The sequence below is a fragment of the Pleuronectes platessa genome, chromosome 13 (assembly GCF_947347685.1).
Source record: "Pleuronectes platessa chromosome 13, fPlePla1.1, whole genome shotgun sequence".
Taxonomy (NCBI): Eukaryota; Metazoa; Chordata; class Actinopteri; order Pleuronectiformes; family Pleuronectidae; genus Pleuronectes; species Pleuronectes platessa.
In genome coordinates this window covers 16,928,573-16,954,541 of record NC_070638.1, presented here as the reverse complement: position 1 = coordinate 16,954,541, position 25,969 = coordinate 16,928,573, and the positions used below count along the sequence as shown (strand labels likewise).

Sequence of the window (25,969 nt, the reverse complement as noted above, 5' to 3'; positions counted from 1 at the left end):
AGCACCGCAGTCGATGCACTGAATGTGATCTTTTAACACAGATCAATTACACCACAGAAGTTAATGTGAAGACGGCTAAATATCCTCCTCCTAACAAGAGCAGTATTTTATTAAAAAAGAGTAGTTGAAGTATCGATCAGTGTGTCTGTACGCATCCTTCATTTATACGCAGCTTATTATGCTCCTTAGTATTTGAACAAACTGCTTTAAATAGCACACTGGCAACATTCACACAGGTAACAGGTTTTCAACAATTTAATTTTAACACTTTTTTCAAGACCTTAATGAATGAAATGTAGGATCTACAGTTGCAATCAGAAATATTCAACCCCCTCACCTCAATAGACATTATAGTGATGTGGATGACAGATAATGACAATAAATGACAAAAAAACCTCATCAAACAAAAAAAGATATTTGTTGATGCGTTTTTTAGTTATTTTGACAACAGAAGTTGACTTAACTTTGAAGTTCAAATGAAAAATGTAACTCTTTCAACACATGTGCATGTGCAGTATTATTCAACCCCCCAGCTTCAGTACTTTGAGGCGCATCCTCTAGCTTTTATAACTTCTAAAAAACGTTTTCGGTAAGTGCGGACAAGCTTCTTACACCAATCTTTGCCCATTTTTCAAGTGCAAAAGCCTCTAGATCAGTGATGTTTGATGGCTTCCATGCTGATTTTCTGTATCACCCAACTCATAAAGAAGTCATCCGAAGCAGAATCTTGCTCAAAGTTGACAGAATCTTGCTCAAAGAGCAAGATTCTGTAAACTTTAATTGATAAATCCTTAAAATCTTTGGGGGGTTGAATATTTCTGATTGCAACTGTATGTCCAAAGAAAAATTGGATATAGAGGATAAGCCTCAATACGCTACATTGTCTTTTAAACTACATGTTGTACTAAGGCATATTTTGATTAGAGTGTTTGTATAAACCCTCAAGCTTTAATTTCAATGTTGGACTTTTGTGTAGTTTTATTCGGCCTGCACATATCGGTATAAATATATATTTTTACTGTACACTATATGAAATGCTATATACATATATACACAACACAAAGTACAATTTATTGGAGAACTATGTTAACAAGGTTGAAGTCAAGAGGAAGTGCGCTGGAAGCCATTGAAAAGGGATAATTTAAAAAAACACATGCATTAATACACAGAGCTCTAAAATACATGGAAAACCATAAAAGATACATATTTGTCAACAAAATAGTGACTGTGGTGTCATCATAGACACATGTGCAGACTTAGTAATGCATTTATCAGCTGTATAATGTATATATTATATGATATAATCATGCTTTACTTTCCATTTCCCTGCACCTCAGCGTCTACATCCCACTGTGTCCTTATTTCACTGTTTCAGTGAATTCACGCCTATTTTTAGAGCCTCATTGGGATGAGGTCATCCAGGATGCATTTCAATTAGAATCATGCCCAGGGTCCACAGACGCATTTATATCATCATCATTACTCTATGATTATTCTTTTATAATGCCGGCAGGGCAAAGCCATGAGGGTAACAGACATAGTGTGAGCCTGCAGGGAAAGTTGAATCAGTCCAGCTAGAGCACCCACCTTTGTCTTGTAACGTCTATATTGAGCCCATATCTTTCTGACACTGTGTGGTAATAGGACGCCAGATGCAGCCACTATTCTCGAGAGGCAGATATGAAAATCTCTCATTAATGGCTCGCTTGCCACAGTTTCCCCTCTCGACGGTCTGTGTCAGAGCCTCATTGTGGTATCGCACGTTCCCGCTTACTGCCCTCTCCATCCTCTCCCAGCCCGTAGTCTGAATAATGACAGTGGCGCTCAGGACTAAATGTTCTCCGCTAAAACAACTGGCCGTTACAGTGACAACACTTTCAACCTCTAAGGTGGAGAATTGCCCTCTGTTAGTTTCATGGGGCTGTCAGGGCAGCAGCAGAGGTTTTCATTGCCGAAAACCAGGAGGTGGAACTGCTGCATTTTGGGGAGCGATTCTGCTTTTGGCAGCTTCTGACACACACAGTTGTCTCCTGGCCGTGATAAACTGATAGAAAACACACTGAGCAGCCATGCACGGAGAAATACACAAGTACAGAGGCAGGGGGGGGGGGATACAATCCACACACAAGTACAGTGTGTACACACACACACACACAAGTGCTGAGCTTTGATATCAGCTCAGTTTAATTGAGGGAAATAAAATCGGAGCGTTCGACAGCCACAGGGACCCAATCACCACATTTCATTCTCACTTACTGTTTCCTGCCAATTAAATAATGAACATTTTGTGGGGAAATGAAGTGTAAATATATCAACTGGCCTTGCTCTCAATTCCTCTTAATAGCTTTTTTTTTTTTTTTTTTTTGCCATCGCTGGAGCTCAGCGGAAAAATCTATTTGCCTCATAGCAGTTCACTTTGTTCTCCACTAGTCTGACGCTGGCCTGTCGACAACAAGCCCAACAGGACACCAGATTAAACTGATGTAATTAGCTTCCACCGTGACTCAGCCAGGTACCCCTGAAGAGTTGCTGCACCTAATTATAAGTGTTTAGCAGGACGAAACACAGCGGCCTCGTCACTCAGGAAACTGTCTAATGGGACGGGACACTGGTGGACAGTTTTCGGCCTGGGAGATAAGTGAGCTGTTGCCTTGGTGATGCTTGTTTTTTCTTTCCCTGTCTGCAGTTATGTCGAGTACACAAGCGAGCGCAGAGCGGCGATAAGAAGCTAACAGCAGAAAGATGTCGGTGATTATGAGACGTGGAGGGTTAGACACCGAGGCACATAAGCTGCTGCGAGCGAAAGGGTTGCACTAATGAGGCCGAGTAATATCTGAGAGAATGTCTTGTTATCAAACGCACAACAAAGCTTGGAAACTTTCAGCACAGATGAAAGTTCTCTTTCTAAACAAGCCGAGCATTTTTGTGGGTTACGTTAATTTATAAACTTCAGAAAACGGAAACAGACGCTTATCAAATCCCCATTTTCTTTTTTTAAAAGCAACTAAAGCTCAGAGTTTGACTCAACACAAAACTTTATTCTTGCAGAATTCTCTTTTTCCACTTAAAAAAATAAGAGCCCTGTACTTCACCTGCACCATTTCAGCCACCGTGCCCTGGATTCAACTGATAGTATCAAACTTAAATGTGTTGTTTAGAGCTGTGAAAAAAAGCTCTCTGATGAAACACATTAATACTGGTTTTAATATCAAATTTGTAACCACTTTTCTGAATATAAAGTCCGTTTTGGGCCTCTTACCAAAAGTGGACAGCCTCCCACACCAATCAGAGCTCTCGTGTGTGAATCTGGAAATCCCTGCTCATTTTCAAATCTATGCAGAAACTAAACCTGTAAACCACCACATTGTCTATATTCAGAGACACCCCCAGTCCTCCCTTGAGTTTGTGTGTGTTCTAAAGGTGTTTTTTGAATTTCAAGGGAAAGGCACTAACCTACACCTTGAATTGTTGATGAACAGTCACTGTGACTCACCCTCTGCCTTGCAGGTCTTAGTGACGGGGTCCATCTCATAACCTTCGTGGCATTCACACTTGAAATCCCCCTTGTAGTTGATGCAGATCTGGCTGCAGGCATCAGGGAACTCACACTCATCGATGTCTGCAGAGACGGGAGAGAGAGTGAGAGACACAAAGAGAAAGAAACAATCAGACAGAGAGAGACAGACACTAATTCACCATTAATGGGCTGATCACAATCTATAGTGCTGCTTTAGTTTTGGGTGAGATAACAGTGATAATGGGTGAGACAAAAGCAAATGTGTGGCTCTGAGTTCCCGGAGAAACACAGACATGTTGAGACAGAGACACAGAGAGAGAGAGAGAGAGAGAGAGAGAGAGAGAGAGAGAGAGAGAGAGAGAGAGAGAGAGAGAGAGAGAGAGAGAAGCGTGTGACCTGTCGATTTCTCTGATCTGTTTCCTTCCACAACATCGCAGGCTTTTTCCTTGGGTGTAATGAGGAAATGGTTGTGCTAAAAGCATGAGGAAGGTGTTGAGAAAATAACCTTGTGTGTGTGTGTGAGTGTGAGTGTGTATGTGAGTGAGTGAGTAAGTGAGAGAGAGTAGCAAGTGTATGCAAGGTTCCCTGTGGGAGTGACAGTCTGGGCACACTACACAGAGAGACAAACAACTAAACAGTTGCCAAAAGCAACACACAAACACAAAGACAGACACAAACGCACACACACAGACCCATCCACCCATCCATCCATCCATCTATTCATCCATCCACCTACACATCGATCTGGACGTTTCTTTACCTCCACATGTCTTTTTGTCCAGCAGCTGGTAACCCGTGGGGCACTGGCACTCAAATCCGATTGGTCGGTCCATGCAGACATGGGAGCAGCCGCCGTTGTTGATCATACACTCATTCAGGCCTGGGAGACAAAGAGAAGGAGCCTGTTGTCAAATGCAACCAATCACAGAGGATGAACGGATGTTAAGGTCATCCGGAAGGTCATTCAGAAAGGTTCATATTTGATTTACTATAAAACGGGACGAGGGGGGGGGGGTACATTTTGGTCTCGACTGCAGCGCCCGGCTCATCTCCATCCTTTTTGAATCCTTGTCAGATTTTTTCAAAAGTGGAGAGGGAATTAAAGAGGCACGGCATTGCACACACACGCAGTGAGTGAGTGAGCTTTTAAACGGAGAATCAGGTCCGTCTGTGTGCAGGGACTCCGAAAGGTCCCATAAGGATCGATCACGGGAGCAAGTGAGGATATCTAAATTAAACAGGCACGCTGAGTTGAGGCAGAGTGATGTAAACGCATCACGGAAATGACAGCTCAGAAAAAAAAGCAAGATGTAAAAACAGAATCACTCTCATTTGAAAGTAGGTCAAAGCAGCCTGCACAAGTTTGGCACACAATGGAGGAAGGAGAGGCACTAAGATGGGATTGTGCTGCACACAATGGGTTTACATGACAGCAAGAAGAAACGTTAGGGCCAGTTCTCCAATCTCCTCCTCACGTTTATTCAGTATAGCTGAGGATATAATGTCATCAGAAGCTCATATAGTTCTGTATCATGTCACTGGTACAATGATTAAGTCATGACTTATTTATGAAGCTCTCTAACACACTTTAGTTGGAAATAAAAATCCTATTGTCTAAACTAATCGTAGAAGGTACACCAAACGTGTGAAAACTAAGATCACCAGAAAAAATAAATCTCGCCAAGATTTCATTCAAAAGCTGCAGGCTTTGTTTTTTTTGTTTTCACAAACAATTAAGCTGCACAATGAGCAACTGACAACTGGAAAGAGGCGATAAAGGGAAAAATGGATTTAACTGCGAGAGAGAAACCGTGCCGTTCAGTATGACAGGGCGCTAGTTTCTGTCGACGGTATCCTACGCAATCTAGTGTAACACATTAGCCAATAGGCATTCAGCTTTTTCATCAGTCACTGGAGGCAAGGCTATGCTGAACATGGGCAAGTGAGAGTCGGCCCAAAGCAAAGCACAGCCTTATTCAACTGGTTCCAGGATGAAACTTCGGTAGTTAGATATAAAAATAATCTTTTGTATATTTTGATTGCGGCGTTCACATCACATTTTCACACCTCAAGCATGTGTAATATTTTCTTTTGTGGATGGTTGCCTCTGCTAGTTTATTAGTGTGTGTTTGTGTGTGGTGTGTATTTCGGTGTTAGATGATAAACAGGCCATAACCCTGTGTGGATTTAGCTAAGACTTTTAATTTGAAAGGGCACAGACTACCAAAAATCCAGTAATTAAAGTCGATGTCTCTGTCTGCAGAATCTTAAATGAAAACAAAAATATTTGTACGCAAACCCCATTTGATCGATTGTGTTTGGATCATAGACTGTTTGTAAAGATGGACGACATGGCTCCACTTCCTCACACTATCAAGAAATGAAGCCAAAATATCCTGGATACAGACGCTGCCATCTTGTCCTGATGATGTCATTTGGAGCCATTACTACGCAGAAGTGGAGCCACAGTAATGAAGTCAAGCCGATACACGCGCTCGACCAATCTCAGCTGTCAATCAAAACGTCTCAGGCTTATTAATAGCATCAATTAACTGAGTAAATAAAAATAATTACTGGAAAAATAAAGAAGAACATACATCCGTGTGATAAGAACTAAAGAAAAGAAAATACACGATGTGTAGACTTTAGTCCGGCCCATGACATGCCCCATCCACTAAAATGGAGAAGGCAGGGTTTTTGACCTATACTGCACCCAGCCACCAGGAGGCCATCAACATGGTTTGCCTTAGAAAGCTAAACCACATTACATTTTACAAACTGTTTGTGTTGCAGTTATCCTATAACTTTATTTTTTCTTTGCATTTTTGACTTTTCCCTGGGTTTAAATGGGTTGTAATGACTATTTGTTATCGTCTGGAGCTAAAGCTGTTCTAATTTTAAACCCACAAATCCCGATAACCGGTTCATTTCACACACGCGGCATTGACTCAAAGACAAAATAACCCATTTGCTGCTCAGCTACATAACAACATTCTATATCATTTCTAAAGTTTACTCCTTCCTGGTTGACTGAAGGCTTGTTTGTAGAAAAATCCTCTTGTGTTTTGTGTTGGACGTCGGCCGACTCTGAAACCTCATCTCTACTTTCGCTGGATCTGTGACAGCAGCCTATCGCTCTCAGAGGATCCCACTCCTTTCATTCTGTCAGTTCAAAATTATAGGCAGACAAAAGAAAAGACTGAGATGTAGCTCCCTGTCTCTTAGATGGGAGCTGGGCGGGTAACAAAGATGCCCCAGGAGAATCTCCTGTGTGAACATATAAACAGCTTTTTCCAGATTGCTTCCAAGGACAGCCGTGATTTAGAGGTCACTTCTCCTTTCCCGTGGGCAAATAAAACATGACGTCTCTCCTATTTCCACTCCACCTCCGTCGCTCTCTCCATCCCTCCCTGTCTCTCTCTCTCACCGTGATATCCCATTATGTACCTATTTTGAGCCGCTTCTGAGTAAAGGGGAAAACGATGGAGCAGTGTTAAGAAACAAATGGCCTGGCTAGTAATGAGTCAATGCTGTGGTAATATGCCATTATTTCTAATGAGAAGGGAAATAGAAAATAAAATGGCTGGAACACAGAGAGTATTGCGTGGTGTTTATTTTCTCTGACGAGGTTGTTGCGGCAAACGCAATCACAGCAAACATCTACGTGAGTGTGTTTCAGTATTGTTGTGTTTTTTGTGCCTGTGTTGCAGTCGGGGAACATCTTGTGAGGGAACGGATGAGTGAGCAGAGCGATGAGCTAGGTGTGTGTGGACACGCCGTTAATGAGCTGAGCACAAGACCTGGGTGGAAGGAGAGAGGGAGGAAGAGTAGCGGAGCCAGCTGTCAACGGCCTGGAACCGGACCAATCAGAGAGCTCGAATATATTCACTTTCGCAGATGGGTCTGACCCCCTCCCCTTCCATCCAGACTGAATAAGGTCCGTCCCAAAGCTGGCGGGGCCAATCACAACCCTTTATCTGAGTTGAGGCGGTTTTGATATAGTTTCGGAAAGAGGAGGGCGGAGCCTGGCTGAAGCATTTCAATAACAACCAAGATGGTTGCATTGAGAGAGAACTTTTGAGACATTAGCTACAGAGACATTAAACTAACTGGATGGGATTTTTTCAAGTGTAAAAACAACGTGACAAGAAAAGATCATATTGTATTTGTGTATGTATATTATTCAAATACTATGCATTTTTGACTCAACAGTCCTTTGTCAACTACACACAGATGTTGAGAGATTTAATAATGCCCTGTATAAGTGCTAGTCCCACATAAGAAATGTTCTGAGCCTCTGATGCAGAAATCTTTCTCTCTCTGGATCCCTGTGAATTCTAATTGAATATACCTGCTGTAGTCTGCCTAGATTTTTCTGATCGCATCACACATGACACTCTGCCCAGACTTGGTCTTTTTCTCAGACTCCACCAGGCAGGTGATCATCGGCAGCTGACCGTGCAATGAGAAGAAAACCCGATGGAGGCTCATGAAAATACAAGGAGCTGGTGGAGCAGTGCAAAGTCCCAGGGAGGTGGTCTCTCCGGGAGCCAGTTGAAAGTGGGCTGCCGGGGGTTTGCTCTGTGCTCAATCAGTAAAGCTCTGGCAAGAAATTGTTTCACAGGAGCTGCAAAGAGGGGAAGCCACAGAGAGCCCAGAGGTGGCTTTGGACAAAGAGGTCAAGCCTGTGGACCCCGGCTGGGACACCAACGTAAGGGGGTCTGATGTTCTACCTTGTTTTGTTTCCCTGACTGGTTTCAGGTCTGATATGTGATTGTTGGTAACGCTCCAAGACAAAAGTGAATCATTGTTTGAGTTCTGTCTAAAATTATTGCTAAAAAATAACTATAAAGACCATCATCAAGTCTGTACTTTTATATATGTGTCCTTTGATTTATCAGCACATCCTTTACACTGCAATTTTGCATTCACAATTCAGTGTCATTTTATGATTCGATGTCTCACCATCTCCGATGCTGGGCGCTTTCTGAGTGATGTCTTCAACACAGAGGAAAGATAATAGAGCCCCAATGTTTTGTTCCTTTAAAGGAAGGCATCACTCTCATTTATTCATGGTCAACGAGAGTGGAAGGTGTATGGAGACGGGAGGAGAGATGAAGAAGAGACTGTCTGAGAGCAGGAGGAGCTTTTTGATACCGTTTGATGGTAATGAGTACATGGAGCTTCTTGTTCTGATCAACAGAAGCTGCTGCTAATTTGAGCACGCCTCTGTCTTTGAAATGCAAGGTAATAGGAGGGAGTTAGTCACATTTTGTTAGGGTAAACACGATTATGCGGATACATTGAGTGCTTGAATCCATTTACTGTAGATGTATACTGTGCATGCTCTCTCACCACTGAAACCAAAAGCTCCGCTAGCGCACACAAGCTCCTGCAATTTCACAGCTGAGCATTTGACACACCTGGGAAATGAGGAATAAGCTTTGTCCTGTTAGCAGCCCAGACGAAAAGCAATAAACCGTGTTCACGTCGAAGGGTAGACGAACTTTTGGTGAGAGCTGACAGGAGATTACGATCGAAAAAGTCCTCTTACCACACTCTTTCTTGGGCTCGTCTGATCGGTCCTTGCAGTCCTTGAGAGAGTCACACACCTTGGAGCTGTCAATGCACTCCCCGTTCTTGCACAGGAACTTCAGCGGCCCCTCACACCTGGTGGCTGTGTCCAAATAAGGAAAAGAAGACAGGATCAGCGTCATAAACATCGCACACATTTTTTCACGTGCTGCTGAAAATTCCGTCAAAACCTCATGCAATCGAAAAGTGTGTGAAGTCAAATTGAATATGTGCAGGGGATTTGTCGAAGTCTTGAAGTCTCGCATGAAACAAGTGAAAGCAATAAAACACTTTTCTCTCAGATATTCACATCGTGGCACATTAAAAGCCTGGTTCGATAGAAGCTGAATTTGGTTCAGTTTCACGGTGCTACAGCTTAATTTCCTGCAAAATAATTTTGAACAACGCTGATAAATTATGCAACACAGTCAGAGGAAGGAGAAGAAATCAAATTGGCTGAGAAAAAGAACTTGGGCCGATTCCACATAACTTCAATGGTCATTACAGCAAATGATTCCAGATGGATATGTGTCCGGAAAAAAGCCCACGTACATCACTTTAAAGCGAGTTCATTTAGTTTCTCCTTATTTGTGCACAAGGAAAGAACCACTTCAATTGTGGCTGTAATTAGTTTTTACGCCAATATCACATCCCAAGATGACTTTAGAATCATCACTTGAATCTGCACTGCCTCTCAAAGCTCTAAAAGTCTACTCTACATAACCGGCCCAGCATCAAGCAACCACCAGCAGCTACTTAATGTGGAGAGTGAGCAAATAAAGATAAAGATATTTCCCTTGGGAGTTACTCAGTATCAGACACCCAACTACAAGACGAGGGGATTCTGGATTAAATTCATCCTGTGGCTTAAGACTTGACCCCGACTCAATTCTAATGTTGCCGATTATCTGCTGGATGTGCAAAAAGCAGCTGGCAACGCACCGTGAAGTCACCCATTAGATTGTGAGCTGCCGTTTTAAAGCCTTGAGTTTGGCATTTTCTCCAGCGCCATCTTGGTTTTATGAAACCAGAAGTAACAATATATCACTTCCAGCTGCGACCTGCAACCAGCTGTCCATCCCACGGTATGGATGCATAATGCATTTAGTTCTCCATTGTCTAATTTAATCTAAATGGGACTATAATTCACATAATTCATACAGTGCATCTATGGGCAGCAATTTAGTTTATGAAAACTGCACAGCCGTCAGGGGCAATTTTGGGTTCAGTATCTTGCCACAAAGACACCTCAGTTTGCAGATGGGCAAGACCATGATGAAACTGCCGACCTTCTGGTTAGAGGACAGCCACTCGACCCCCTCAGCACAGCTGCCCAGAAAACAAGTGTGAGTCATTTTCTCTCAGATTTCAAAAGAACTGACTTCTTTATGCAACCAGTGCAGTCGCCTAAAAAGCAGGATTCAGGTACCTCCACATCGGCTTCACTTCCTTGACCCAGCATCTACTTCCATTTGTATAAACAGTCTATGCTAAAAAGGTGATTTAAAAAGTGATAATGTATATATTTCCAAGGCCCCCAAAAGGCCAAAAAGTTCAGAGGGGGACAAAATAAAGAACAAACAAGAAAGCAAACAGAGGTTATATAAAGGGATATTGCTCAAATTTTCTTTCATTACTTTTTTCCAACCACTTCTTCAGCTGGGAGGATTTTTGGTCAAACACACTGGTGAATGAAACTTATTTTAGAGTTCAAGAAGCAACAGGGCCAAATGATATCTACAATAATATACAGATAGAAGCCAGAGATGCAATGGATCAAAGTAAATACTTGCAATAGACACAGCAAATGATTAGAGATTCAAACACACATGGATTCTAGAGGAAGACAGGAAAAGAGGTAAAGGGGACAGATTCCAGCAGCCAGACATGCAGACAGTGATGACAGGCGTACCCACCGTTGACACAACCGGATTCATCACTTTGGTCAGGACAGTCATGGACCTTGTTACACTGCTTGGTCCCGTGGATGCAGGAGCCGTCGCCGCACTGGAACTCATCCGGACGACACGTCAACAGGGCTGCAGGAGACGCACAAACACACACACACACAAAATATAAATCCTCTTTAATCCCTGCAAGAGGAACTCAACATCCAGAGGCTCAAAAACAAGTCAAGAGCCTTTGTTGCATTTCAGCACGACAGTTTTTTATCAACTCTTTGTCGAGAAAATCATAAAATGAAATAGTGTTATTCTATCCATTCACAGCCTGCATCAGGTGCTGCCTCGGACAGAGGGTGAGTGAGAGTGTGTGACGAATGATTTTCAATATAGTAGTGCAGCCACACCAAACATCATTAATATCTCAAGCACAGACAAGGTTTTCATCAACAGGCCACAGTAAGCTCATATAACTCCTCTCTAAAGCTCACTAAGAGGCAATATATATGACTGAGGGGTCGGTGGGGGTGTGATTTAGTGTTATAGCGGGATGAGCGCGATAGAGGCAATGTAATGGAGATGGGATACACGTGCACATGCATACACACGTAAGTATCTTGTCTATGAAATGTTTCCCTGTATCTGGGAGATCAGTTTGGGGATCAGACCAGCAACCGACTGCTGCATATCGAAACACATGCACTCTCAGTATATCTTGTGTTTTCACCATGTCTGTTAGTTTATTGGTTGGTTTGTTTGTTTGTGAAACAGACAAAAGTCTACTGGACAGATTACCACGGTACTTAGTGGAATATTATGGTATGGGTCAGCGAGGAACCCATTCAAATGTGGTTCTGGATAGGGGGACAGATCCAGGACTCTTTCAGCACTGTCTTAAACATTGTGACGTAATTAGGGAACTGATATCTATAAGTCCAATGTCAGCTGGAATTGGCTTCCCCCCCGACCCTCAAAGGATAAGGCGTATAGATAATGGATGGATGGATGGATGGATGGATGGATGTCTATGTCTATGTCTATGAAATGTCAGTTGAGTTTATTTCAGTCCATAAAACATATTTTAAGCAAAGGATTTGTTCCCCAAAAAATATATCCATTAATTTCAGAGTACAGTTAGGCCTTGGCCGATATGAGCTCTACTGGGGGACATTCCAGTTCTGAATAGAATTAATAAGAAGTAAATTCTAAAGTATATTGATGAATCACAGCAATAGCCGGTGGCAGCAAATTCAATTTTTTTTGTGGCAAGATAATCCTTGCATAGACGGAAGTGTGTGCACAGAGAAAAGGAGGAAAGGGCTGAGCATAAGTGGCTTCTATAATAACCTCTGGACCAATACAGGGTCGTGCCTCTAACCGTCTCAGGGCCTGTTCCTTAATGCAGGGATCCAGCAGCTTAACACAACATCACTCTCTTGTAAGGGCTTCTTATTTGACAAGGCAGAGTGTGAGCTGTGGGTTTGATGTGCGCACCACACATCTTGATAATGAATAGTGGGACTATCTGGGTTTCACACTCTGGCTTAGTGAGACAAGCGCTGCAGGGCTCCTCCATCCATGACCAGCTAATAGGAAAAAACCTGCTTTATCACAAAGCCCCATCTCTGCACTGTGTTTATCAACCAGCACATTCTTCACCTGACACATTTATAAGGAGAAATAAATAAAAAAAACAAGCGTCCCAACTCCCAGCAGAGTGGAAATGTGCTAAATGATAAAGCAACACCTCTCAAGAGGAAGGAAATAGTGTGTGTTGACTTTTTTCTTAAAACCACTTTCCAGTCTGAAAGCAAACAGATAACTTATCTGAAAGCAAAGGGACATCTTTACACACTGTCCACAAAAAAAGATAATGTGAAATGAAACTGACCCCCATTGTAGTTACTTCTGAATGTGAGGGGAATTGATTGGCCTGCAACTCTATTCTTCTGTTTGAAATATTTGCAGTGAATGGCAATAGATAATAGAATCAAGTAAAAAAAAAAAACTTAAACACTAAGCACCCAAACTATGTTAACATAACATCATTTACATTCAATTAAAGAAGACTCAAGAACACTAGAAACAAGTCCAGACAGATGTGTGTTTGTGTGAGCAGCCTGGAGCTGCAGAGATGTGCTGTGTACCACTTTCATCCTACATACTGGTTGTAAACAGATTGTTCTTCATACTAATTACCATGATATGCTGTGGTGCATCCTTTCAGTAAGTAGGCTAAACAATACTTAAATGTATAACATACAAGATTGAATTGTATTTTCTTCTGTACAAACAGGAAATTATGTAATTGGTGTGTCAATGCAAACTGGAACTTTGGAAGCCATTGCAAAGTGAACATTGCAAGGAGAAACCAAACTACCTTTTCTACAGATTTTACACTAGTTTATGGACCATTCTGGTTCGACTGGTTTTGGTTGTTACGTCTGTATGCGCTGTCCCTGCCGGTGTGTGAGCTCGGCTGGGCGGGGGGGCAATCCCAAAACATTTTGCTACCGTTTCTGGGTTGAAAGACATTCTTGCTCAAAAATGGTTGAAGGCGGGTTTAAGGATACATCTTCTCTCGTTTCCTGGGTGTGTCAGAGGTGCAGCCTGAGATCAGCCGAGATGTGTATATAAATCCAACAATATAGCTTCTCCGCAAATGTGGCAGCTTCTGTTTGGCGTTTGCATCAATTGAGATGTTCGGTAATACAAGTTATTTGAAAGGATAAGATTATAGTTATTGCAGCTGAACTTATTTTATGGGCAAAGGCAGACATTGTAACATCAATTGTGTTTTGAAGTATTAAACACATATTGAAATCGATGTCATCCAACTCCAAGATTTTCTTACACAACAATGCAAAAAATATCTGACAGTGTTCAAAGCGTCATTGTTTAAAGATTCAAACAACCGTTGTATGATGTTTTATTTGAGCTGCACGCAGCCCGAGTCTGAATCATCAACTCACAAACCGCCTCTCTGCCACAACTTCAATCAACCTTGTGTGGTGGTCACACTTACAGCCTCTTTGAAACAAGTCTTCTTACTTTTTTGGGATGTGTCTTTCATTACCTTCCTTCCCGCATGATTTACCTTTTGTCTCTCTCGTTCAGGATCACCGACTACTTTCCATTTGTCAGCCACACTCACCCCCGCCGCTCTGCCTCGGCTCTCACTACCTCAAGCAGCTCAGCCACTCAGCCGTACTCTGCCCTGAAATACTAATGTTTTACTGTTTCCATGTCTCTTGTTTTATTTTATTGTTTTCCAGGACCTTTCTCATGCTGGTTTACTACCATCTGCAATTTGATGTTTTGCAAATCTAAATAGTTCCTCCACTTTCTCTGAGAATTGCATCAACAGCAGCCACCTCCAGCCGGCATCGGATTAGTATGTAGTTTGTGTGTCGATGGTTTATGGGATGAATTCTGCTGTACCCTCCTCATGTAACCATGGCTACATGTGCACTTCAATTTTCTATTGTACCTAAACTCTCCCTCAGCCTGAACCCAGATCCTACAAGTCCACTACCTCCGTCTGACAGAGCAGCAATGTCCATGCATCAATCTGAATGGAGTGGACAGCCTTTTGGATCAAAAACAGTTATGTTACAATGGAAAACATGAATAAGCACTTGCAGAACACAAAAAGGAGGGAGACAAAGGGCTACGTGGAAGAAGACATTACAAGGAGAGATTCGTGAGGAGCAGAGAAAAAAGGCAAACTCACGACAATCCGACTCGTCCGATTTGTCCTTGCAGTCTGGATCGCCATCGCATTTCCACGTCAGTCGCACACACTCCCCGTTGGCGCAGCGAAACTCTCCGGCGGTGCAGTTGGCCCGGCGGTTGTTCAGGTACGGGGCCCCGTCCCCGCCGCAGCGCTCGGGCCCCTCATCCGAGCTGTCGGAGCAGTCGGGGTCTCCGTCGCAGCTCCACATGAGCGGCACGCACTCCGAGGTGTTACAGCGGAGGTGGTTGGGCCCACAGGTGAGAGGGGAGAGGCACTTGAGCTCGTCGCTGCCGTCTCCGCAGTCGTCGTCCCCGTCACAGACATACACAGTGGCCAGGCACTTGCGGTTGGAACACATGAACTCGCCGCTGGGGCAGGCCTTGGCATCTGGAGGACGAGAACAGAGAGAGCAACAACCTTAGAAAGAGGTTTGAGGAGAAATGGTGAGTCTGCATCTATACTGTCTTATGAAAACTGACGCAGGGGAAGAGAAGCCTTTACAATGAATTTATAGTTTAGTCAATATGCCTTTGACTTTTCCCTTAAAAGCTGAAAGTGAAAGCAAATGAATATGATTAAAGGCCTGTGCTTTAAAAATGAGTAGTAACCCAGCCATCCTTAAGAGCCTGTAACAAATCAAAATAAAAACTGACTGAAATGTAACAAACCATTTGACAAAAAACAATCTCGTAGCTCACTGGCTTTCGTCTGATGATGAATTAGCCTCTTGGTACACACAGCAGATATCTGATCCGAGACTATTTCTCTACAAAAAAAAAAAAACAGCGATGTTTTGGCTGATCTCTTTTAACAGCTATTTGCATATGAATTCAGATAAATGAAAAGGCCGATAGCCGATACTTTCCAGTCAATGTGTACCACCTCTTTGGTTCTCCACACGTACTGTTTACCTAAGGGCAAGTGATTGGTCAAACTAGAAACAGAATCTAGAAGCCTCCCAGCCCATACAGATTCTGAATATTCACATGTAGAACATTTTACTAGTAAAGCACCAACAAGTTCCCCTTTTGAAATTAATAATGACCAGTAGAAGGGATTTAGGGTGTTGCGACAAAGTTGACTTTTGACCTTTTGGATGTTAAATGTCGTAGTTTTAATATTATACCCAATTTGACATAATCAGCACATTCATTCTGTGAAGTCAGTGACATTTATCCACCAAATCAGGTCATCTTTGAGTGTGTCTGTGCGTCTACAATTCAGCATCCAACAGAGAGTCAAATATTATCAGAATTTCTTTCTATAGTTATTAGTGTATTGGCAGAACGTTATGTCCCAGGTTAAAAGGCCATTGACTCTATTGCTACTCAACATTTTTCCCGATTAGGCATTTGTAAGAAATATTGTCAAAATTAACATGTGGCCAAAAGTTATCTGTGCAGTGATAGTGACCTTGACCTTTGACCTTTGACCACCAAACTCTAATCAGCTTATAAAGGCTTATGAATGTTTTTGTCGGATGTATTGAAATTCTGCCCCTTCATTCAATCACATACGCTTCAAACAGAGAGACACAGTGAAAAGGATTCTCCAGTTAACTGAGATGCAACAGTGGTATCATAACCAGGGAAAAGACAGAAGGAGCTGAAGAGGAAGGAGAGGGGACTGTGGTGGTTTCACAGGAAGATGATGAGACACGTCGCCTCCTGAGGAGCTTAAGATGCTAGACCTCTCTGCAATCAGCAGGTCTTTAACCTATGATGCATCATTAGCACAAAGGTCAACCACATATTGTAGGTTACAGTCAACTCTAAATGCCATTCTACCCTAAAAAAAACCTGAGAGCAGTAAGAAGCACTGGCCTCGCTCGCCCCTGCATGAAAATGTTCCTAAGCAGGAGAGAAAAGTTCATGTGCATCTCCTCACTTCAAAGTCATCGTACATGCTTTTCTAAATCCACTTCTCTCTCACTCTCTCTACCTTAAGCAGCTTTCTCTGGCTCTTTACTCGTGTCTGGCCAAACACACTGAGTCTGTGAAGGGAGTCAGGGTTCCCACTGTGAGGCCAAAGCATCACATGAGGCCAGCAGAGGGAGAAGCACATTTAGGCATTTACACAAACCACCAGGAGTTCAATTTCAGCACCGTTCGCCTTTGGATGGGGGGGAGGGGTTATTGTTTTGACACATTTTTCATGAATTAATTTGTTCCTGAAACATATTTGACAAAAATCGTCCTCACGCCAGAATAGCCAAGAGTAAATAAAGTCGTCTGGAAAAAGACCCTGAAAAAAGATGGTTTCTGTGGCCCTCGCAGGACTGTAATAAAAACCACCAGTCATTTAATTTGGTCTGAGTGAAATAATACCTGACAGTCACTAACCCATCAGTCTGTGGTCTGGCTGCACATGACCAGAGTCATCAGCCATTTATCTTTATTCAAAGATAAATGGTCTGTATTCATAAAGTGCTTTTCTAGTCTTGATGACCACTCAAAGCTCTTCACTGTACAGTTTATTGCCACTGACTCCATTCACACCCACATTCATAGCGTCCATCTAAAACAGACAGGATCTTACCATATGTGCATACGCAGCATTTTTGCAACAGATACTTTTACATTGATCCAAACAGGGATCAATATTTAAATGGCTACAGAAAAGAGACTGAAGGACACTCAGAGGGCGCACTCCTCCACCAAGGCCGAACAGTCGCCTCATGAAACCACATTTCAAATTCACTAGATCTGGATTTTCAGTTGGATCCACATCAAATAACACAACACTCATAAATATCAGTCTATACCATTAAGATGCCATATTTTTTTCCCCATCAAGATTAATGAGTTATTCTCTGACAAATCACCAAAAAACTGCTGATCACGTAATGTTAAAGCAGGCGAAAGATAAAGTCCTGGATCTTCCCTCTGATCCACATCCAAACCAAAATTGAGTGGGTTCTTCCCCGACCCATACCACATCCCTCCACCAAGTTTGATATATGTCCAGTAGTTTTTGGATAATTCTTCTAAATATCAAAAAGACAAACAAAAAAACAAAAAGCAGTTTGAACCATCAGTTAAAAGTAGTAACAAAGTCAGTGGTTTCCAAATCAAACTGGATCAAGACATTGCGTAAAAAGAAAATGAGAAATTAAATTAAATAGACGGAAAAATTATGATTAATCTCACATGCTGAGTTCAACTGGGTTAACATGTCCTCATCTATTGAAAACATAGCATCCTAATTCTATCCTAATACTATCCTATATAATTATACCATATGTCAAAGTCACTATGTTTTTTTTTTCTTTGCAAACATCAGTGTTGCCTTAATTGACTCCAACAGCCTTGTTTGCACGGGGAAGGCAACTGAAACGAAAAGCCCATGTTGTGGATTCAGTTCAGTGAAGGGGTTTTATTCATTCATATTAAACAGGCTCCATCTGATTCTGATGTGTTTCATAACTACTGTCCCTGTAATGCCCTGAACCCTCACTCCGTTTTAATTTGGCACTAAATAATTAATGAGATTCAAGAGTCATGTACGTTATTATACAAGGAGAAGAGCATTAGCACTGTACACGAGTGACCTGGTTCCACTCGAGAGAGGCTGGTTTCCAGTGGGGGCACCGCGTAAATGAATGTCAGGACTTTTTGAACAACCTTGAGCCCATAGTGCACGATGTGGTACAAGTCAGTGGCTTTTAAATGATAGATAAATTGAAGCGAGGACCCAGCATTTCACTCAGTGGGTTATTGTGTGGTCAATTCATTAAAAGAAGGAGCAGGAAATTCAATTTACAATTCGTAACTTTAGCCACTAGGGGATCTCTCAATCAAAATAATAACAAATGGCCTAGTTTGAAGACTTGTGAAGTAGCGTGGGATCATGGGAGTTAAGTTTTATTCACATTGCACAGAACACGGCAATGAATAGTCATGATCCATTACGACCAATACAAACAGTGGAAGGAATAAACAGACGACTGGCTAACTGGATAACATTGTGTTCATGTTGTTTTCTCCAGAAGTTATAGCACAGACGGGTAAAGCGAGGGGTAAAGTAACCACGGCGCTGTTAAAAAGACAACCAAAATGCCCCAAATGAATATAACTGGATTTCTTTTCTGGCTTTAAACATTGTTGGAAACATTTTTGATAATTCAGGTGCAAAGGTCACGATATATATAACAGAATGACCCTTTTCGACATTGTAAAGAAAAAGAATTGTTAAAGATCATATTGTTATCTCAACTAAATGAATATGCATTTAGGCTGTATAAAGATTTCAGACCTTCAGAAGACCTGTGTAGAGAATCTGAAACGGAGACAACCATCACAGCAGTTCTCAATCATTCAGGCCTTTATGGTGATATAGACTGATTACTATCTTCACAGTGAAGCATGACACTGGGCAGGATTGACTGAAGAATGAATCCATTGAAGAAAACCTGATATAGAGTCCAGGACTGACACTGAGATTGAGTTTCACGGTTTGACTTTCAGCACAAAAATAACAGAGTCTCTGACTGTGAGGAAAGTCCAGCCAAAGTCCAGATTTAAATCCCACAGAACACCTGGACGGACCAGAAGATGGCTGTTCACAGACAGTTCTCATCCAGTCTGACAGAGCTTCAGAGTTTCTGCCTGGGAGAATGGGATAAACTGCCCGAATCCAGGTGAACCAAGCTGATAGAGACTTGCCCAAGAAGAGAGAATGGTGTCATAGAGGCCTCTGCAAAATACTGAATTAAGGGTCTGAGGACAATCATGAGACATTTCAATTTTTGCAATAAAGTCAAAAAACTCTTCACTTTGTCATTGTGGGTTATTAAGAGTAGATTGATTGACAAGCTGTATCAATTTCAAATTAAATCTACAACATACTGAAGTGTGCAAAAAAAGATGGTGACATCACACATGTGTATGCAAACACTACGGCTGCAAAATAAACTACAGACTGTATATGTGCACATATAGACATTTTAAATTACCTGTAAGGCTATAAAATCTCTCTATGCACTAACATCTGCAGCTCCATGCTATGCACAAGTCAGGCAATGGCTCTGTTGGTTAATGCTCATTAATGCTCAACGTTAGATATATAGGGAAAAGGACTGAGCTAACTCTGTTTGCACACTGCGTTCATCTCTCCTGTATTTGTGCTCATCTTCTTAACACTTTAGAATACGGACGAGACAGACGAAACGGAGCAGTACCACCAGAAGTCATGAGGGGCAATGTAGCTAATAGTTCAAGCGTGACAAGTAAGACACGAGGAAGACATTGCAACACAGAATTCCCCATCCACATGCCTCAATGTATTGAATCGCCTCACAGAGCAATGCTGCTTACAACGCAGCCTCTTTTGCCTCTTTCTAAACAGGTGAAGTATCACAACCTACGTCTCCGTTGTCACGTTTGTTGTCAGAAACGCTCGACTCTGCCCTCTAGTGGATGTATTGTTTAACAACCATGCCAAATTATGAAAAAAACATGGGAAAATGTGGGCAGTAACGCTGGACTCCGACGCATGCGTAGCTATCACATCATAATGACAACAATCTGTTTCATGCTGTGGTTGGGAACCACAACAACGCCGGCTTTCATGCTCATGTGATATGAGAGCTATCAGTACAATGCTAACACACATGATTCAACAGCTGCCTTCTTTTTCTTGTTAATGTAATTTGATTGGCCAGCACCAGTGCTTGACTGTTCTTTAGTCCATCACTTTGTTCCAAACAGAAATATCTAAACTACCATTTTAGGTTTTTCTGCAAACTCGAAAAACAGCTCCAACATTCATAGATTCATACTGAAGGGACAGTTCAGCTACAGACACCGCAGCAGGGTCAATGGGCCATTCACACAAACACTCACAAAGGCACACAACATCCACAAATGACAAACCCAGAGAGGCAGAGTCACACACACACACACTCACGCTGCCGGCCACTTCACACAGGTCACAGTGGCTCTCTCCAGGGAAACAGCTCAGCGGCTGACCTTTCCTGCCACGCACCCATTTACACAGCAAACACAGCTGTAGCAGATCAGAGAGCCCCCTCTCATCTGCACTAACAACCAGGAGAAGATAACTGCCGACAAGATGGGAATCAAAGTGAAGAGAGCTTTTTTTAACCTCCTCTCAGATATCATTACTGACTGAGAAGGTAGGCCACCTGGGGGCGGGTGGGCGATGGCGGAGGAGACAGAGACCTGAGAAAAGACAAAACACCCGCCGCTTAGACAAATTGAAAACGTGTCTAGATTTCTATTACCACACTGAAATTAGGAGGAAATGTTGTCAGTGGTGTAGCTGCATCGCTGGGGACGTGCAGCTCCTGCCTGTTCAGTTTCACTACAGAGACAAGGAGTCATTCGTTGTCTAATACTATCCAAGCAGTATTAGATATGAATAAATAAAACAAGCAAAAGTTAAACCACACAAGAACATTTAAAGCAAACACACAAGTCTGGACCGGCTCCCTGTGCCTCACAGTGCGTCCCAGTGGGACTGCCGTCCTCAGGAGAAGATGCCCAGCGAGTGAGTGCACATTAAAAACCCACATCGCTGAGGGTTGAGGAGGACACAGTTGAACTTCCTCGCGGAGCCTCTCTGGAGCCGCTGCTTAATGTAATGTTGATCAGGGGAAGCTTTCTCTGGTGAGGGCTAAATTCTACTTTATACATAATTCAACATGCGGGTGACTCAATTAGCAGTTTGCCTCTGCAAGGTTTGCTTTTCCGAGTCTGCGGCGGGCTATTCACTCTACTAATAGCAGAGCGCAGAGAGGGTTGAGTGCGATCCGGCTCAGTCAGTGCTCCTCTCCGCTCACACTAAACACATGTGAAAGGGAACAGCGTGTTTGAATGTTTAGCTCGATGCAAGCCAGACTATGAGCGCATCACAAAAGCACGAGTGTAAAAGACAGCTACAGAAAGACTCTTGTTGCCGGAGCAGTGAAACTTGAATCTGGTTGTTTTCCCTCTGCTGGCATCTTTATTTAAGTCGGTGCACACCAACGCACTGCAAACTCAAGGAGGATCGAATAATGACTCTTGTGATACTGGATTTCTGACACTCTAAAATCCATGACAACTGAAAAGAAAATGTCAATGTATTTTGTAAAGACATCATTGTGTGGACTTAGTTTAGGTGAGTCTAGTTTAGGTTTTAAGTTTTGTTTTGAAAGAAGCTCATGAATGAATTGCTTATTTTTGTTATTATGCTGCCACTGTTATATCATTATAGTAAATCTACCACATCATAAAACCGATGTAGTTAGGACTCAGCATTAGTCTGAATCAAACAAATTAACGTCTGTTCACATGTTATATTGTTGGAGGCTAAGACTACAAGAAATCCTAAGAGCCACTTCTGCTTCTTTTTCTTCTCTTTAAGGTTGTCTAACTTCCCGCAATTGATCCGTAAGTCAATGTTTTCCCATTGCAAACGAACCGAACCCTAATTCAGTTTGATCCATTCTGAGAACAGCTCTTCTGGTATAGACCTTTCACAACTGTTACTTTGGTTCGAACTAAAAACAAAAGTGTGAGGATCCGCAAAAACAAGGTAGGTGTGAAAGTGTCAACAGTTTGTGGAATAAACTTTCTTTTGATTTGGGTCCACACAAAGGGGCAGGAGGCCAGTAAAAATGTCCAATGAATATAATAAGACAGAAAATTGTGGATTGTTTGTTATAAGTCAGTATAAGTCCGTTCTTTCAGAAAGATGGAGGTGGAGTCTGGCAATTAGTATCCACAGCACAATGCCTGGACACAGAGGCAGTGAGATAACACAATGAATTGGTTCCAGTATAACGTAGATTCTGCAGGGAATGTTTTAGTTGATGTGGACCGACATTGCACTGGTCCTTTAAATTTCAAACATTTTCTAATTCATGCTTCAACATTTTAGATCAACTGCATCCAGTCATGACGGAATAACATTTACAGGTGAATAGACTGAGGTTTGCGGCTGAGCAAAATTATAAGAAACATCTAATGTGCATGAAAAAGTTTAATTCTCACTCTCACGCAACCACCGCTTTATCTTTTCACACATTTTGATTCATTCATCTTCTCTTTCTAACCTCAAACATACAGCAGAGTTAATGCTGCTTTGAAGTCAATTCTCCAGCTGCCCCTGTGCCAGCAGCTGAGCCTGCAATGAACCGACACACTGAGACGTACTCAAACCGATTGGTAGTTTCCATCACTCCTCCCCCCTCTCTTTATCGTGACTGTAAATGTGAAAGATCTAAAGCCTCCAGTCTACAGTATAAGAAGTAATCTAAGAGCTCAGCTCTAAATCAGTGACCTATAACTTCTTTTAAACTTAAATTCACACATGTTCGGTCTCATTTACCATAAGTTCATCAAGGCTCAGGCGGTAGAGCGGGTCGTCCTGTAACCAGAAGGTCAGGGGTTTGATCCCTGGCTCATCCAGTCTGAAAGTGACTTTGAATGTGTGATAGAAAAGCATTGCATAGAGTCACTGTATATGTGTGAATGGGTGGATGTGACTTGTAGTGTAAAGTGCTCTGAGGGCTCGGGGAATAGAAAAGCTATAAACGCAGTCAATTAGCAAATTATCAAAAAGCTCAGTGCTGAGTTGACACAACTGCACAACATTGATTATGCTCAGGGACAATGATTCAAATGTTCAATATATTTTGACTGTTTTTTCAGTGGCTGATACTTCGAAGCCTGCTTAGGTCTAGGCATTTTAAACATTATTTTATAAGGCAGGGTGAGTAAATCATTGTAAACATCTGCTGTCAATGTGAATGTGTTCTGCTCTTTTTGCACTCATCGCAAATATCTCAGCATATTTGCATTATCATCAATTAACAATCACGTTTAGTTGCTCGTTTCAAAATGTTGCAATACGAATATTATTGTTTTTGTTTGTGTGTGCAAAATATCTCAAAAAGATTTTGTAAGCCTTAAATCAGAGATTATTGATTTTGGGTAAAAAAAGGTTTGTATCATTATGAAACTGTGGCAGGCCGAATTTAGTATATAGATTTATTACCCCTTATTTTTTCATTCCTTGTGTTATTGGGCTGAACCACAAACAACAATTTAAGACTTCGCTGCTTGGTACCTAGACTGATCTGTGCTAAAAAAGCTTCTTGCCCTTGATTTAAACATGATCTTCCATCCTGGCATTGGGCTCAATCAGTTCTCACATAAACTGGCCTGTGCAGCACTTAACGGCCCTTCGCCGGTTATTGAGGAAGCCTCTTCCTGCTGCTCACGCTGAACAGACTTTACATCTGGAGGGATTTTGGCCTTTGCCTGGGTGGCTACCCGCCCGCTGCCGGCCCTCGTGCCGCCACTGAGAAGCTTAAGACTGCCGCATCAATACAGACATTAGAATGAAAAAAGGATTAGCACAGGCTAGACTGGGTCTCAATGGGCAGCGCTGTGAAGAGCCATTTGAGCTAAGAAGGCATTAGATCTAAAGTCGATGGAATCACTACCACTTGGCTGGGCATGAGCGTGTGGGGCCACATTGAGACATGGAGTCACTGACAGGCCACTTGCAGGCCGATGGGACAAAAATATCTTTACAGCACAATGGATGCAAAGCTCATAATCTTTCCAGGAGAGGAAGGTAAATATCTATTCTAGAAGATGATTTCTCTGATTGATGTTTTAATTTCCTGACAAATTCACTTGGTTTCCTCTCTAAATACAAAATGTAAATAGACTAGATCCTTTAAAAAATAACATGAATTGCACGGATAGCAATCGCCCACACACGGTTAACTGAAAGGGAGCAGATCCCTGGAATGAAAGAACATCATTTATATGGGATAATAGGGAGATGGCTTTCCCCCCCTCTCCTCCTCTGCATTTGCCACCACGTGCCACTTTTGCACAATCTTCAAAGTCTAAACACCACACCTCCTCCCGCTCTGTTCCCTCAATCAATTTTTCTTGATGTGAAGAGGCAAGGGAGAGAGAGAGAAAAAGAGGGAGCCGATTTTTCACGCCGCTTCAGAAGTAGGGCAAGAATAGTCCCTGCAGGGGTTGAAGGGGTGGAGGCAGCCGCACGGTTGACTTGTCTGATTGGCTGTGCGAGGAGGTGATGTCACTTTTCGACGGCTCTGAGGAGCCTGCAGCGGGAAGTCCAACGAGTCAAGGTTCAAAATGCGACGGCAGAAGAATCCAAACATCACCAGAAAGCTGCAGATATCTCATATTCTCCCACATCAAAGTGAACCTATTTTTTGAGTGCAGCTGGCTTAAATCAAAACTTACTGAAAATCCCTCTAATTGTATGGAGTGTTCCCCACTGTGCTTTAAAGTCCTAAGCCCCTGGATGATAAGTGAGTTCAGAAAAAGGATGAAAAACTCTAAAATACAAAAAGGAAGCGTTGTGATTCCTCTGGCCGACTTCAAGCATCGTCAAGTCATTCCCTATCAGTCACCATTTGACAGAAAAACATACCGCCGGATAAACAAGGGTTCATGCATTTCCTCCTTTTCCGTGACAACAAACCCACCGGAGGCGCAGTCCTCCTCGTCCGCCCCGTTCTCGCAGTCCTTCTCCCCGTCACATCTCCATGACAACGAGACACACTTGTTGGTGGATCCTCCGCAGTCGAATTTCTCCGGCGGGCACGTCTGTTTGCCTGTGGGCAGAGATAAAAGAGATAGGGAGATTACTGCACAGGTCTTTATGGTCCCATAAAGGCTGCAACAAAAAGCACTAGGAGACATCGCCCCCTCGATAATGTTAAAACTCGTCCAAATCTCCACCAGTCTGGCCAATTGATTTGACTGTCTGGGCCGCCTCTAAAGAGACATGCAGAAAGACCATAAACTACAGCAAATGCACGGTTGGCTGAAGAGCAAAAAGACGCCCCCGTGCACGCACACACACACACACACACACACACACACACACACACACACACACACACAACTCTCTTTTCCTGCCAATCTGCTGTAGTTGGCACAGAACAGGTTTGATCCAGATTTGTTTCATGTGAGGCAGGTTGTTAATTATACATCTCTGCTTACAGTGCAGCCTTAAACCTCGCAGGCTGGATCCAAAGGGTAAGACCACATTTCGGTCTTTGATTATTTCTCTTTAATATCATATTTAAGAACAATGGCCCCAATCACACACACCTCAGTACTGTCAGAGGAACTCAAATAACCCTTCATCATGATCAATGTTCCAAATGATATGATTATTAAGTTATTTAACCCTATGCAGCTCAAAGTAGAAGAATTTGGCGCTACAGACTTATGTTTC

The 25,969-nt window shown here is 42.5% G+C and overlaps 1 protein-coding gene across 1 annotated transcript in view; it reads right to left on the bottom strand.

The window, feature by feature from the left end:
- LOC128454523 (low-density lipoprotein receptor-related protein 8) overlaps nucleotides 1–25,969 on the bottom strand; it is an 85,954-nt gene that overhangs the window by 17,058 nt on the left and 42,927 nt on the right. The window contains exons 4-9 of the mRNA XM_053437939.1: nucleotides 25,212–25,340; nucleotides 14,726–15,115; nucleotides 11,008–11,130; nucleotides 9,072–9,194; nucleotides 4,278–4,397; nucleotides 3,494–3,619 (exon numbers count right to left, since the gene is read on the bottom strand). Of these exons, the coding sequence (XP_053293914.1) occupies nucleotides 3,494–3,619; nucleotides 4,278–4,397; nucleotides 9,072–9,194; nucleotides 11,008–11,130; nucleotides 14,726–15,115; nucleotides 25,212–25,340 (1,011 nt within the window). The remainder of the gene's footprint in view (nucleotides 1–3,493; nucleotides 3,620–4,277; nucleotides 4,398–9,071; nucleotides 9,195–11,007; nucleotides 11,131–14,725; nucleotides 15,116–25,211; nucleotides 25,341–25,969) is intronic.